The sequence below is a fragment of the Penicillium oxalicum genome, chromosome III (genome assembly GCF_001723175.1).
Source record: "Penicillium oxalicum strain HP7-1 chromosome III, whole genome shotgun sequence".
Lineage (NCBI taxonomy): Eukaryota > Fungi > Ascomycota > Eurotiomycetes > Eurotiales > Aspergillaceae > Penicillium > Penicillium oxalicum.
The window spans coordinates 2,103,502-2,119,265 of NC_064652.1; the positions used below are offsets into that span (position 1 = coordinate 2,103,502).

At 48.1% G+C, this 15,764-nt stretch overlaps 2 protein-coding genes across 2 annotated transcripts; one reads left to right on the plus strand and one right to left on the minus strand.

Moving 5' to 3' along the window:
• Positions 1-7,108: 7,108 nt before the first annotated feature.
• POX_c04187 (uncharacterized protein) lies at positions 7,109-7,411 on the minus strand (the record flags this gene model as incomplete). The annotated part of the gene is made up of 1 exon (XM_050113071.1): positions 7,109-7,411. One exon carries the CDS (start codon positions 7,409-7,411, stop codon positions 7,109-7,111), a length of 303 nt encoding a protein of 100 aa, XP_049970627.1.
• An 8,090-nt stretch (positions 7,412-15,501) lies between these two features.
• Positions 15,502-15,764, plus strand: POX_c04188 (uncharacterized protein; the record flags this gene model as incomplete). The annotated part of the gene is made up of 2 exons (XM_050113072.1): positions 15,502-15,625; positions 15,682-15,764. 2 exons carry the CDS (start codon positions 15,502-15,504, stop codon positions 15,762-15,764), a joined length of 207 nt encoding a protein of 68 aa, XP_049970628.1.

The window sequence follows — 15,764 nt, forward strand, 5'->3', positions numbered from 1 at the left end:
GAAGCCTGACGGGTGGAGCGATCTTGGAATCTGTGATCAGAACTTCAAGTTTAGAGGCAATCATCTCCTACAGGACTTAGCAAGGATTTTAGTTGCCAGCCTTGTGATGACTGAAGGTTTCCATCTTCTATCCCCCACAGACTTGAGGAAGTGCTTGAGAACGTTCTACTGCTTTCGATTATGCAAGTATCCTTCATGGTGAGTTCCTTGTGAACACGTCGGTGTCTAGGGTCGCCGACCTCAGACTGTCACAGTGATGCAATTTGCAGCATTCCGATAGCACCAAGATATCTAGCGAACTTAAGCAAATCAATGTCTGTCCATGGCTTGGATTTATAATTCGGACCAAGCTTGGGTCAACCTTTCCCTCACACTGACATCATTGTTCACCAAGACAAGGCGCCCCCCTTGGTCAATATGTTGCATCGAATGAACTCTGTCAATCTTTTAGAGCTCCATCTGGCTAGGGATAATTTGTGCCTGGATCTGCCATAGATGTTTTGGTTGAACTAAAGAATATCAGTCTTTGGTCACAAAAGTAACCTCGTGCACAACTCTAGGAGCTTCGTGTCAACGGATTTTATAGACTCCAGCAATTGTCATATCCTTGAAATTCATGTAGATTATATTGGGAAAAGTGGTGTAGACATTAGCTTTTCTGGTGACCTGACTGGAATCATTATCCTTGGGCTTACAGCCCGCACCTTAAACAAGGAGCTTTTGGCTCTGTATGGACACAGCCGACGCTAAATCATATGAGCTGTGCCACATGAGATCTCTCCTGCAAGACTTGATTTATGAACTGTAATATGATTTCCATTACCATCCTGACAGACGCTGTTTTGTCTTCACTGAGTTGAAGGTCGACCTCTCACTTTATCCTCTTTCGAACTTGAGCGACCTTACATCAATATTATGAACCTGCTACATTGAACCGTCTTTCTGTGAGTTCGGACCACGGAATTCACAAAATTGATATCCGTCGCTGTTCCTCTTTCTTGACCTTCTACATGCGACGTTTATGTCTTCGTGATACACCGCATTCACACAGGAAGTATCTACCAAGCTACTCCTCGTGTCAGATACAAATCGACAGACATCACGCCTTTCTAACAATTCGAGGATGGAATAGCTCATGAGTTTCTGCCAGACGCCTGGAAGGTACCCATTCGCTTATATTCACTGCCAATGCTGCTGCGCAAGTCGACATCGTGCTTTTAGCATATGCCATTTATGTTGAGTAACATGTTCTGGAGACAGGGCCTTGGCTCGTAGCTAGCAATTTGCTTCAGCTCTTCGCAGAAATCAAGGCAATTGATCGAAGTGATTCTGCCGCACGAATACTAGCTCGAGGCAAATCCATGGAAAATCCTGATAGCAACTTATCTTCTTTTCGGGGAATATTCGGTTAAGAAATAAATTCAGAGCCAGCAATGTGCGGTATATCAGATCGCCCACACTTTTTTCCCGCCCGTCAGACTGGAATTCACATCTGTCTACAGTTGATGCGTGCATCATTCCAGAAACTCGATGTATTCTATGTCCTTTTCTTCTCCTGGACAATGCCCAGGACCCACATTGTCTGTTTAGCTCAATTGATGTACTGGCTAGAAGCTGGGGATTGAGTATTTTGGAGACCGTTGGATCTACTGTTTACTCAAGTAATACTATACGTATCTTCGTTCTTCTCTCCTCCAATATTCGCGATAATTATCATGCTACCTATAGTTTGAGAAAACTCTATACCTGAAGGATAATTGAATTTCCTGGACGTTTTGAAATATGATGATGATTCAGAACACTTCACACTTCAGTGATTTTGCGTAATTCTGCAGTGGCCTACAACACGAACCATGTCGGGAATTACCACTTAACTTCAATACTCACGACGAGTATGCCACGCTTGAGGATTACATTATCATCTCGAAGTCAGCTCTCTTCATTGTCGTACTTTTGGCTTCAAATAACTCATTCCATGCCTTGGGACTCGAACGGTCTTGAAAGATCCATCGATATGAATTAGCTGAACTCCATCACGATTGCTAGTCTTAAGTCAGCTCAAATCTAATGGATTTCTAGCCTCACAAAATTTTGGAGCGCTCTAATCCTAGCTCGGCCTTTTTAGAGTAGTTCATACTCATTAACTTGCTGCCAAAATCATAGGTCTCGCTGCTACCATCTTCTCATTAATGAATCTGTCAAGCTCAGTCGAAATCATCCAACATTTAACACGAACAGTGAGAGCTCAAGATCTTCTTTACTGAGATACATGGGCTTAAAGCTAATCAGGCTGGTGAGAAATGTCTAAAAAAAGAGATACAGCTTGATTTCTATGAGTTAACCTCGTTCGAAAGCAAGATATACTAAATCTAAGAGCATTCTGAAAGTGTCAACCCTCGGCAGAGAGTTAAACACCTCGAAAGACCAAAAATACAGCTGGGCCTGAAATAGGTTCTGCTTGATATCCTGCACAGTGGACAGTGAATACTTGAGCTTTTTTTTTCATTCCGGGCTTGATGTATATGCTTTCTGCACTGGGTGGCTAGACAAATGATGTTTACCCATAGAAAGGCATCAGTCCCATCGATCATGTACTTTGCGTCCGGATCGTAGCAATTCTTGGTTTAATAAAAAGTATAAGACGGCCCAAGTAAGCATTACAGGCTCTATTATACTTCATTGACATCGGAATTTGTCCTCTGAAGTCATCCCTATGGTGACTTTGGATGTATACCTAAGTGCAAGCCGGTAGATCTTACTATGAGGTTGGTAAGTAGGCAAATTCTATGGAAGTAAATGTAAGTGAAAGCCGGATGAATTCTTTGTGGGCTCCCATATTTGGCTTGATATCACTGGAGGTTTCTCCACCTTGATCTTTTCAAGGTATAGTCAACCAAAATGCACCTCGCTTGAGAATCTTCAGCGATAATTCAGTTCCCAATATACCACTCCAATAGCCGGTTGTTACTGGATATGAGACAATCCTGTGCCTCAATATCAACGGTGTTGTAATCATTGGGTTCGCCAGACGTGAGCGAAAGACTTGTCATTCAGGCAAGCCTATGTAGGTCTTGAATGTTTAATCCCATTACAAACGCGCTATCCTTTGTTTTGTGTGCGCTAGGCAAGATATACTGGTGGGAATTCTTTGGATACAGAAATATCGTGACATATTTGGACAAGCTCGAGCTTGAAGACATAGATATTTAGGTACTACATCCATTTTAGTCAGATGAGGGATGCTCCTCATAACACTGCAGGAAACTTTTCACCAAGATAAGCCCGTGTACTAGTATATGCTAGCAGTTCATCAACCTTCACAGGTGGAGTAGTATATCTGTTAGTCTGATCGCCTCATTTGACCCTAGTAGACCTGCCAAAAGTCAATATGGGGCTCTTCCATTTCTTCAAAATTGGATTATGGCTAGAGAAACAGGCAATACAGATCTTCGCATTTGATCGGTATATAACGACGTGATGCCAACCTCCAAGTGTAACTGGTAGTAGCAACGTTTGCTGCTACCTAGTCTAGTGACAGCTTCACGCATAATCTACCCTCATGATCACCTCAGTCACGCAGCTGCGGGTATTTCAGTCTTCAGTGTAATAGAAGGCGTGCATACCATTAAAAAGCTAGAGACGCAAGTCCGCTAGTGTCTCTATCAAATGAAATCCATGGTATCATTATGCTGAGAATACTGACAAGACCCCACAGATGTTGTCTTGTCAAAAGTTGGTCAGCTACACGGAGCTTCTCACGGCGTAGGTAGAAAGGATTGAGAAAGCCGTATCATTCATGATTTGTGCTTCTTCGCCAAGATTAAGACATAATACGGCGTGCGGACACTTTCATTTTCTACCTGGAGTCTACGATGTTGACCACTTTCTTTTAACATAGCCCTCGAGCATCAAGACTAATTTTGGAGTCAAACAAGAGTCTAATACTCCGATTCAGGAGAGTCTTCGTCACGTGGAGTCGTTCACGAGGCTTTGACATCAATTACAGAATCATCGCCACCCTATTTACTTGAGTAGTGCGAGATAGGCTATTCACACCAGGTACCAAGAGAATACGAAAGCGAATGGGTAGAGGTCGGCGGTCTACTATAATAGGTTGAAATAGAAAGAAATGGTGCTCAACAAGCATGATTCTTTGTCCCGTCTTGCCTATGGAAGCGGGTCCGGCTGGATACAGGACGCTATGACAAAAGACATCGTCACTGCCTGGCGCCAATGATCAAGTACAGTACTAGAGTACTCCCGAGGCTCGTGTAGAAGGAAAACAAAGGATTTGACGCTTACGCATCAATGAATTCAAAACACAGTCATATCATCCGCGGCTGCACGGTCGGCAATGTGAGAAAACCTATCATCCGTTTTGTGTCAAGGGCGGGATATTGGTTGATCATAATCCTTGCGCACGGTGTCACTAGGTTTCGGCTTATGAACTCATTTGTTCAAGCGCATGATTAGCATGGGATGGATCAGCTTCAGCTTTACCCTGAATGACCTCAGGAAGTTACTCCAAACTCAGGGTCAGCGCCAACCACAACTGTCAAGGATGTCCCCTAATTAGGACAAGTCTTCGGGAATGGTAATTCCAGGTTCTGAAATGACTACATACCCACGGTATACAAAAATTTAACATCAATTTACACGCTGGGTCTCAGGTACCTGAGAAGGTAGTCCTTCTGTATCTCATTGCCCAATAATACCCTGCAAACCGCATTTAAAAAAAGGTAGCATTGACAGAGCAGTCTTGGATCAAGTGTCAGTAGCACTGGAGAAAATGGCAGGATGGACTTGGCTCTCACGCTGAAGAGCAACCAACAGCGCCCAGACATCACCCAATTTCTTTCAAGGGGACACACAACGGCAGACTTATTCGTGATCATAAATTGACCTGCATCAGTGCGTGAGGGTATGATAGGTGGATGGCTCTCTTAGACACGGAGGACCGATTACTCCTCCCCCCACCGCCGACCTCGGAAGTCATCTCCCATTCGCATGCTCGACTTGCATGCCGTTTCTTCCTCCGCAGATGACGAGGGCGACCAAAGATGACCTACACGGGCTCGTTGAAGCTGCTTGAAGGCTGACTCACTTCTCTGCAAAATCCAGCGGCTATGGTTATCATGTATGCGTCCCCCAGGAGGTTCCAATCTTAGCTGGTGTGAGAAGCAGGCTGTAAACCCCGGCAAGAAATGCCCTCCCGAATCCAGGTGATCAATTACAACAACATCAGCTGAAGAGAGTAGAGGGGATCAATTCCCGGCCGAGGAAAAGGGCAACCGCGAGGCAAGATGAGCATGTCAACATCAAAGCGTCTGCAGCAGTCGATCAGAGCACCTTGTCACAAGTTCGTAGCGACAATCGATCGCTGCTGTGGTCTCACTACAATTATCACATGCGTGGCAATCAACCCTGCATTTTTGGTTCCAGGCATTGAGCATCCATGAGGCTAACCTGGGTCTAGGACGCAGGATAAACGCGGCTACATGGAGAGTGTAGAGATGGTGTATAAACGTCACATCTTACCTCGTGGTGGCTTGTGTCGATAGTATTCAAAGAGGACTAAAAACAACCAGTTTGGAATACCAAGATGGATAGTTTCTGGGAAAAGAAAAGGAAATTGACCGGATTTGGGGCCAAACTATGTGGGCATGATGGTCAAAACTACCTAGGGAAGTGCATCGAAGCCCAGGGCACAGCTCTGACGCAGATGACCGACTATTGATCAATGTCATTCCTACCCTAGGTGCCCCAGCGACATATCTTGCAGAATGCGCCCACATAAGAACTGGCGACAGCAGCGACAATGCACCAGACATAAATTACGCATCAAATGAGAATGTGATCCCGCACTTGTAAAACTCACTCCCAAACGCCTGGATCTAGATTTTTTTTTTTCCTTTTTCCCATTACGCAACCATACTCGATATTGTAGCAGTAATGTAGTAGCGGGACGTGGCTTGGAGGACAGCCCGATAGGGAGTCGCCGGGTTTACGGAAGGGGACAATGACAAGAAGTCCTGAAGACCTTCGTTAATTGTTCTAGGGAATTTGCTTTGGAGTGCAGCATCGAGTCGAATTACAGCTTCTAGGACGACCTCGGCAGGAGGGTCGCATGCAAATACAAAAGCGGCCGCGATGCGTTGGCGGTGACTGAGCGTAAGCACCCACCTCTCATCCTGCATAAATGGACGGACAAGGGAGATGGGTACTCTGGCAATTTCAAAGTCGCTTAGTGTATTTCCTAAGGACCGGGGGACACAGATTGATTAAATGTGCTTGTCCGCCGCTTCTATGTTACCGTCCTCGGGCCATGAGAGAGAGCCATGATGCATGCAAGTAAATCCTTCTGGCCGATGTACACAGTTTTACGCTGTGTACGGCGACTGTATGTTGGCTCGCAGATGATAACAGCCTGGAGGGGACGGGCAATCTCTTCAATTGATTACAAAACCGCTCAGCTGCATGCAGGCAGACCAAAATGGTTCAAAGGAGATTTGAAGGTATCCATGTGTAATTTAGACAGTAGACACCAGACACGTCTTGAATGGAAAAAGGTCACATTATCACTTGCGCATCGCATACTCTTGGCTTTGGCGAGTGCGCTGCCGCAACCGGGCTTGCTGATGATCTTGTTGACTACCATCGGGGGGAAGGGGCCCATTCGTAGCCATGCGACCGTATGAAAGCTGTGATCTGTTACTGTTGCTCGGCATAAATGATAGAGCAAATGAACATCTTTCTTCTTAATTGCATTCCCACCGGATCCCCCTGTCGCCGTCGGCGTCATTATTATCGTCACCATCGATCATCAACAGACACTGACTCGACTTGATTGTCCCGGCCAATTAATTGTGCCGGCGCAAAGGGCAGTGCTGGATGTCGATGAAGGATCGATGCGTGCTCCGGTGTGTCATGAAACTCGGTCCATGTAATACTGCAAATTTTGGACGCCTTCTCGCAGGCGATCGCCTCAGTGTTGACGGAGGGTCAGATGGTGTAGATCTGGGAGGCGAAAAGGGGGAAAGCCGCCGAAGGACTGAAACCCCCCCCCCCCCCCCCCCCATTTAGCATTACCGCAAATGTGTGTTCATCGTCAAATCGAGAGGTGGAGATAGTCGTCATGAAGCGGACGGGAAGACCGAGTGCTCGAGGCAAAGTGGACTCCGGCGAGTAAAGTGGCACCCATGGCTCTGTTAGACATGGCTGGAGGGTTAGCAATTGGCACAGGTCCGGTTCCAAGTTGAACACCCAAGCGAGGCTTGGACTTGTCTCGCGTTCCAAATCGAAGGGGCGACGCAATCAGGAGCTCAGGAGCTCGGGAGTCAGCACTGCTGACTCGCAGTAACCGGGAGATCAGCAGGATGGCAGTGATGACTTCCAACTCGTTACAAAACATGAATGTTGAAATTGATGGGACACCATTAATTGACCTTGCCGTATTTAGCTGGCCTCGGGGAGGGCATTGGCGGTAGGTTGATCCTGCGGGCCACCGTCTGTGACTTTGTATACATGCATTCATTAGATGTCAGGAGTTGCACACCCCTGCGGGTTGACCTGGCCACCTTGATCTAGCTCGACGGACAAATTGGTATTTTAAGCCGTGGGGAGTGAGGGGTGAGGAGTGTGCGTGAATCATGGAAACCTAAGCGCGTATCAATTTTCGAACATCACGGAATAGCGGACGAGCATACGGGAGTAGTGGCATCTATAGTTCTAGCTTCTGGGCTCACCATGCGTGTCAGTCGTAGCTCGACATTTGCAACCACGGCATAAGGACACATGATGTAGTACCTGGTACCTGTAAGTGATATTACCTAATATCTGGATTCGGTAGGAGAGGTACCTTTAGTAGTAAGTACTCCATAACTAAATGGTTTCTCTCGGAAGAAGTCATAGAGGCGCACCCGAGAAAAGATCCATGTATTTCTCATGTCTGGTACCTAGTGCAGGCATATCCCCTAGTCACCGTCTCTTCATTGTCCAAGCGACCACGTTCAGGCGCAAACTCGGGGCAGAGAATTTAACTAACATATTACCTACCCGAAAAGGCTCTTGGCAGGTGACGGAAGCTTTTTTGAATCACTTCCAGCAGAACGTAGGGGATTGCGTACCTACAGGCACCTATAGGTACGTGATGTATAGTGGGATGCAGTGGTGAGTTGATAACTCTACTCAACATCCTAAGTTGTAGACTGACCAGCTAGAACAGCCTGTCCGATCATGAGTACGTAAGGCCTAGGCACAATTCTGTCAATTTTGTAGGCGTTAAGTACCTACTGGATATATCAACCTACTATTCCATCTGGCGCGCCAGAACAACGCGAGTCGCCTTCCCAGTACATTTATACACAGTAATGTATATAGTGATGCAGCATGTACTAAGTACGAGATGGTCTTGACTGACCCCCGAGTGAGTCGGTACTATGAAAATTTATTGCCATGATCAGCCATGGGAGATGGCGCGCAACTGGCCATATGGGGAGTTTACATTGTCGTCTGTGCAGAAGCATTAAATTACAATACAAAGTTCTTCGAAAGTGCCTACTAGGAAGTGGATGACCAGCCCCGTTGTTTTGCTGCCGACCTCGGGTACTCGAGCTACAGATTCTGTAGCACGTACCGCCGTCCATTTTTCGCAGCCACTCTCTGCTCTCTGTCGGCTTCATTCAATAATATAAGTAGATGGGTCTGAGTGCATTACGAACTGATTATTCTGTGACTCCTGCAGTACATTATAGCGTTTACTTACAGTGATTTGCACGTATGAACGCACTCAGCAAAAACACAGGACACAACTTCATATGTAGCTTGCACGTGAGGACATGCTTTGTCCAGATAAATTGAAACGACCGAATGTGAGATCCTCGGTTGCCTTGGAGCATGACTCAATCCGACTGTGCCGCGAACGCCCAGCCCACCTAGGCTGAGGATTGTGGAATACAGCAAAGGCGCCGGGTTGGGTGAGACTCTGCTGATCTTGCCGGTCGGAAGACGACTCCACGGAGTAATAATGGGTATCGTCCAGGGTATGGTACCAGATTGTAGCAGTTACTCCGAGTCTGCACTGTACAAAAATAGAGAGAGGCGTGGCAAAACAAAACGGAGGAGCAACCCCAAATTTGGTGTAGTTTACAGCCTCAGACTGGCAAAACATGCCGTCTGAGTTCCACACTACCGGACAAGCCTGCTCGTTACATAGATCATTGACCTACAGGAGGACCGCGGAGATACAGAGAGGGTCGAAGACACGCTCAACGGTGTTGAAACCGCTCGAGTGGCGCTATTTGGTGTGGTAGCCGAGTGTCCACCGAGACTTGCAGTCTGTTTTCGTCCTCCGATAATCAAATCCCAAGCCGCATTTTCGTTCTGGAGTAACGATGCACGTCGTCACGTCGAAAACTTGATTACGTGAAATCCTGTATCATTGACAGATCTACTACTGGGTACCCGAGACCCTACTCGAGATCACCGTACGTACAGTACAAAAATCTCTTGGTTGGCTTTCGTTCCAAAAAAGCATCTTTGAATCAATGCTGGAAGGTGTATTTTGAGGTCATTGCATCATGAAAGACGGTCGGTCAATGTACAGTCACTTCCACTCTCCACCTACACATCCGAGGGTTAATTTCTAGTTTCTACCGTGTACGAACGAAATGAGACAGGAGCGCCATGCATATTGGTCCCGTCCCTCCCGAGGCTGGAGATTAGTCTCCATCAGGCATGAAATTGCATCCGTCGACCTGCGACCTCACGGTGTGCTACTAACCAGTGGCAAGGAGCAAAATTCCTGTCGTGCATAGTCTTACTAGTCATACGCGATCGGCACTAAAAAGCGCGAGGCCAAGACGCGACCGCGTCAGTGGTACGATAGCCTCCGGAGTCCAAGTCCCGCAAGTTGGCTACCTTTGGAACGGACGACTGGACCTCTATTACATTGCCAAATCGGGCTTAGATCTGAACCAGGAAATGAAAGTAAAGTGGTGGTATGTAAGAGGGCAGACCTACCCAAAAAAAAAAAAAAACCTCTTGATTGTGAGTTAATGCCAAGTTGCTACTTCGGGAAGTCTATGAGGAGTAGAGGGACTCGGGAGGATCCATATCGCATACTCGATTTTGTCTTGGTTGCAAGGATCGGAAGCAGCGTTGGTGTGGCAGCTGACCAAATGAGGAGGTCGGGATCGTATAGTCTAGATCCATATACAATAAAAACAGTCAAAGGATACTACCCAAGATGTGCAGCTACCTCGCTTATTGTAGGAGGTTGAATACTAGTCGTGGCATTGAATGAAAATATATGGCTTGACTACCTGATCCACAAGCTTTGCTTAATACACAATGTGGAGGATCATGTGCTGAACAAAAGACAGAATAATCAATCAATGGTAAGCAACTTTGGGCACAGGGACGGTCCTCGACCACAAACTAGTGGTCAACTCTATCAGGAATGATTAGTTGAAGAGTCGTCGAAAGCTTCCGGACATGTGAATTTATTTTGCGCCATGCCATCAATCTGATGGAGGGATGGTATGGGCGGGAGAAAAAAGAAAAGCACGGAATATGTCTGATTCGGCTGAAGTCAGATACTGTTAATTCCAATTAAACCATGCCCAAGATGGTGGAGTGGCCACCCTAGCAACGTCTGGTATGTTCTTGATGTTATGTGGAAGAGCAGGGCGCGGTCCTCAGAGATGCGAGGATTCGCCGGCTGGTTCGATTCCGGATCACTGAACCTATGCTCATGGCCACGGCACAGAGGAGTCTTGTTCGGTGGGCCTCTGGCTTCAATCTTGCTCTGCCGTACCTTCCATGGACGAAGGTCAAAGACATGAAATTCATGTTGTAGTAATGTATTGCGAATCGGCTCAGGCTGTACTTGATGAACAATTTACACGATATGTACCTGCCCCGCGCAACAAAGTGTGCCTGAAAACCTAACCTAAGTTCAACACCCTCAACAATTTACAAGACAAAGCAAGAGAGGACAGTAGATGGATCCATAAACTTTGCTCCATTCCATCACTGAGGAGACCAGAATGAGATATGTAAACCCCGTTGAGGAGAACAAAGCACGAAAGCGACCTGTGCCGTCTGGCTTGGCCGCTGACCCCGTGTCCCGAGAGACTGGACCGGATGTTTCGTATCAGATCATATCAGCCTTCAACCTAGTCATTTCAAGGCTGAAGTTTACTGTCATTCGTACTTGGCTGCTGACTTTCTGCCCGTCTGGGCTCGGACGATATTAGAGCAGATAGCAAGGAGAGGAGAGGGGGGGGGGGTTCTTATTTCTGCAAAGGAAACGTGCATACAGATGTACATGTGTACCTAGAAGGACTCTCGGACGCTTGAAGATCAAAGGCAACATGCTCCTCTCCATTATGCTTTGGAAGACAAGGATGATAACATGCTTGCCATCTCGTCCCTTGGTCTTGTGTGACCAGCTCTGAGATCAGCATACTGGATCAATCGTTAGACTTTGAACGTGCAGGTTCACGCCGCGGTCGGGATGTTGCCCGGCTAGAAATTTGGATATTGATGAATTTCGATGGTGCATGATTACGCCAATGGAATCCTGATGGGGAGAGATGGGTACCAAACCGGAAAAACGATTGATAACCGGACAGGGAAGAATGGTACTTTATCTCGATATCCATAAGCTAAGCACCAGAAAGTTTGTTCAAATGGTAGTATTGACCATCGTGGGAAAGTAACAGCTCTGTGTGTTGGCATATGGTTGTTGGTTCGTTGGCTAGTCGTACAAGGAGTGTACGATACACTTAGTATCTTGGCCTCATACAACTACGATATATGAGTAGCTACTTAGTTGCCGGGATAACGTGATTCCCACTGTGAATGGATGTTCTTGGTCTCGAACAGATACCACGAAATCGGTGCCACCAGCAGTGAACGGGATCGGAAACCATTGGGAGCAGGTAGAAGTTGGAAAAACCCGGAAATCCATTCACGGCGAGGCCAAGATCGAACCTTGCCAGCTCGCTTTCCAGCGCTGCAACGGGAAAAGGGACGATCCCCTCGGAAAGCCTGCCCTTTTGGCAGCCCATGAGATCACGATCTACCCATCTTTTTGTGGTTGATAAACTCTTCGATTTTCTCCATTCAGTCTTTGAATGTCTCACGACGAATCCCATGTCTCGGTCTCTATTGGGGGGAATCAGCACAAAACACAAGGAACATTTGCCCCTGGTGGGAGATGTCTTGGGAACAAACCCATTTGGAGGGGCCCTAACTCCAAGCCGACGGTATCGTCGCGGGGCGGCGATGGCCTCCAGCATACAAATGGGGCCAGAAAGATGGGTCGCGGTTCAATTCACGGGTCACAACCCGTGATGACTGGGATGGGGATGGGGAGGGGGCGTGCCTCTCGTGCGTGATACGGAGAAAGGCAAAGACGAGATGGATGGGGAGACCGAAGCAGACAGGCTCACATTACACTGACAGAGACAAAGCCACGACCAAGTCGAACGCGTCGGATTCTCCAGTCATTCTGCCAATGGTTCCCCGATGCATCACAGTGTGTAAACTGTGGAGATGCAAGGCGTTGTGGATCCTTCGAGTTTTCTTCCTTCCAGTAGGTACTGTAGGTACAAAAGTATGTAGGAATTCGAAGGACTCGAGTATTGGACATTGTACAAGTATAGCTGGATAACTTTGGATGCATTTCAGATGTTGCCGAATCAGGTCCGAGTCTTCTAAGCCACCAAGAATGGACTATTGGAGAAGGGCCAGACCGTTAGGTATAGATTTGTACCGACCCTATGCTTCGGCGCGCCCAGCCTGGAGGGCCAGCGCCAAAAGGTTGGTTGTTTGTCCCCTCGCCGCGGGTCGCCGCCAATTTTCTTTTCCCTTTTTTGTTGGCTCCTGTTGTTATTTCCTACGTTTTACGTTTTCTCGTTTCGTTTTTCTTTTTTGCCTCGTTTGATTTTGGATTTCTGACCTGGAAGGACCGGGGGGTGGAAGGGAGCTCTTGATTGGAGCTGCAGCGCCTTGGAAGCGTGGCAACGAATCAGCAAGCCCCATTTGCCCACCGACGGTGCACTTGCCCGACGGGGGATGTGATTGGTGACGATGAGTGATCGGAACTTGATTCGCTGGGAGAGAATTGGGCAAAGGGCCACTGAAATTTTACTGTGGGGCTTCCGTAGCGGTACCACCAATCTCCGGGTGTGTGTCAGGTGATAGGCAGACAGGACACGACCAACGGACGGACTTTGACCAGCTCGAATGCCAACTACTGTAAGTGTACAGTACGTATGTACTGGAGCTCTAATTGCCGACTGCAGGTTTCGCTTGGTCATTTGTTGAAAATTCTCGACTCCAAACTTACACATGGAATGACCGACCCAGGTCACCCATCACCACAAGGATGAGACTCGGTCGCCAGGGTTGCAGATGAAATTATACTGTGCCGCCTGTTTCTCACGCGCACGCTCCGCATTCACCAAACACTAAAGGCGTGTCCTGTACGCTGGACCGCGTAGAATGAAGCAATTGTATGGCACGGCAGTCAGCCACTCCAGCCGGCTCCATGGGCGTCAAGTGTACAAACGTACTCTTTTACGACAAAAGTGTCCAATACAAGTACCCATTTGCAGATGAATATCAGCAGCCAGAAGATGTGTTTCACGTCCCTTACTCCGTGTGACCAATATCATCTCCCCATCCCCAATCTGCAAAATGGGACTCCATGCAACCGGACCTCATTCTTTTGCTTGCGGATCCCAATGAGAATTATCCTCCGAAGAGTCCGACTTCCAACTCCATCCCTGGTGGCTTGGCTTCACCCAGACACGCGAATTAGGAACTCGATCCCATTCAGCTTCCGAAGATCGCATATGCCACAGCCGGCCAGAATCATGAACACATGCCTACTGGGCCAGGGTTGACCGTTGTCAATGCCCATGTTGATGTCCATGTCTTTCGCCGGGGGGGGGGGGGGGGGGGGGGGCGCCTACATACAGTATTGACTAGTCGACTCGGGTGATCCAATTCTCTCAAGGCCCTCACAGAAGTTGAGTTGGCTTCCATGAGGTGAAATGTACCTGGCTTGTGGAAGTAGACTACATCAGTCCTGCGCCCTAGAGCAACTGGTTGCAGTGGTCTCTGGAACTGTTGGGCCATCTGTCCTCCAACTTGCTTCTTGCACCATGGTTGCTATAAGACTGAAAGATCGCACGTAAAAATCGCCAGCCGGGACCCGTATTGATTGGGTGCTGCTCCAACTGCTCAGCACCAGGTCACCTCGCCCTTGAGAGCTCTCCTCCCCGTCCAGATTAGTCCAAGTGGAAACACCCATGTCCGGGTCAATGCACGACTGCACGGGTCACGAAACATGAACTCTTCAAAAGTTACCATACACAACTCAGCGAGATGTCACACCCGGCAGTGGTTGAGGACTCGAAGGGCTTCCCAAGGGCCGCGAGGATGGAAAGTGATCAGCCAATACAAAAGCCTACTCAGATGTATCTTTTGTACACACAGGGGAGGCCCTCAAGCAAGATCGCTCTCAGCGGGTGTCAACCGTCAATCCCTATGCCGCGCGCACACTGCGTAATCCTACCGTTGTCCGGTCTCATCTCAACTTCCTCTACTCTTCAATCCAGGATCGTCCCACACCCCCTTTGTGTTCCAATTTGGTGCCGCTTCCGAGGGGTGCGGAATGCTGTACATTACATACAGGATCACAGTGACCGACCGTACTCTCATGAGGGCCTTTTTCTATTCACGGGCGCCCACTCCACTCCTGGTAGGTTGCTGGCAAAGATCCCAGATGGCGTTTAGGCTTCACATTACTCCCACGGGGGAAGTACCTTTTTTTTTTTCTTTCTTTCTTTCTTTTCTGTCTCAAAACAAATGAAGGCGCTCCAAGATTGCGGTGCCGGCGTTGTTTCACTTCGACATCGCCGAGTAGAGGACCTTTTTGGGAATTGATCGATTCAATACAGCAGTGAGATATCAAAACCATTGTACACGTGTAAACTCACGAAATATCGTAGGGCATGACATTGACATTGGCAAGCGTTGCATACTCTCCGGATGGAACATGGCGAACTGTATACTGTCGCAGTCAAGTCGGATCCTTTACTGTAATTTTGGTGGAGACCGCTTGGCGGAGAGTCCAGCGAAGATCAGTACCATTCTGGGTGCGGCCCAATACTGGACGTGCCCACAGAGAGCCTGGTTGTGTCCTTAACACACTGTACGGCTGGAGCTCTGAGTTTTGGACAGAAACTCCCATGGCTGGGCCCCGAGTGCTCAGCACTCTTGATCGCCGACTGGTGATCTTTGCCCCGATGACATGCATTTCTTCGAGGCTGGTGGCTCCCGGACTTTCCGCACAATTACTCTTGCTGCAGCTGTGGTCCTGGACGGGGTGGATTCGAGGTACAGTGTGTATGTACATTACGTGAGCGCGGTACCGGGCGGGCTTGTCCGCGTGAATCAGCATCAACCTGACAAAGACAGCATGTAATGTATTGTCAGTGGATCATCCTCGCCCCATGGGCGCTTCAGAATCTCCTGAACGACTGGTATCCGTCCAATACGGAGGACGTCCCAAGCGTTCTCAAGTACAGTACAGGCAGAAACCAGAGAGGTATGGAGCCGACGAATGCAGCCACGCTGAAAGCCCGACTGATAATTGGATCTGAGATGGGTCCTCTGCAACCTTTGTCAACCGGTCGACTTACTCTCCGACCGTGACCGTCGTGGACACTTTCGAACCCAGGTCTTGA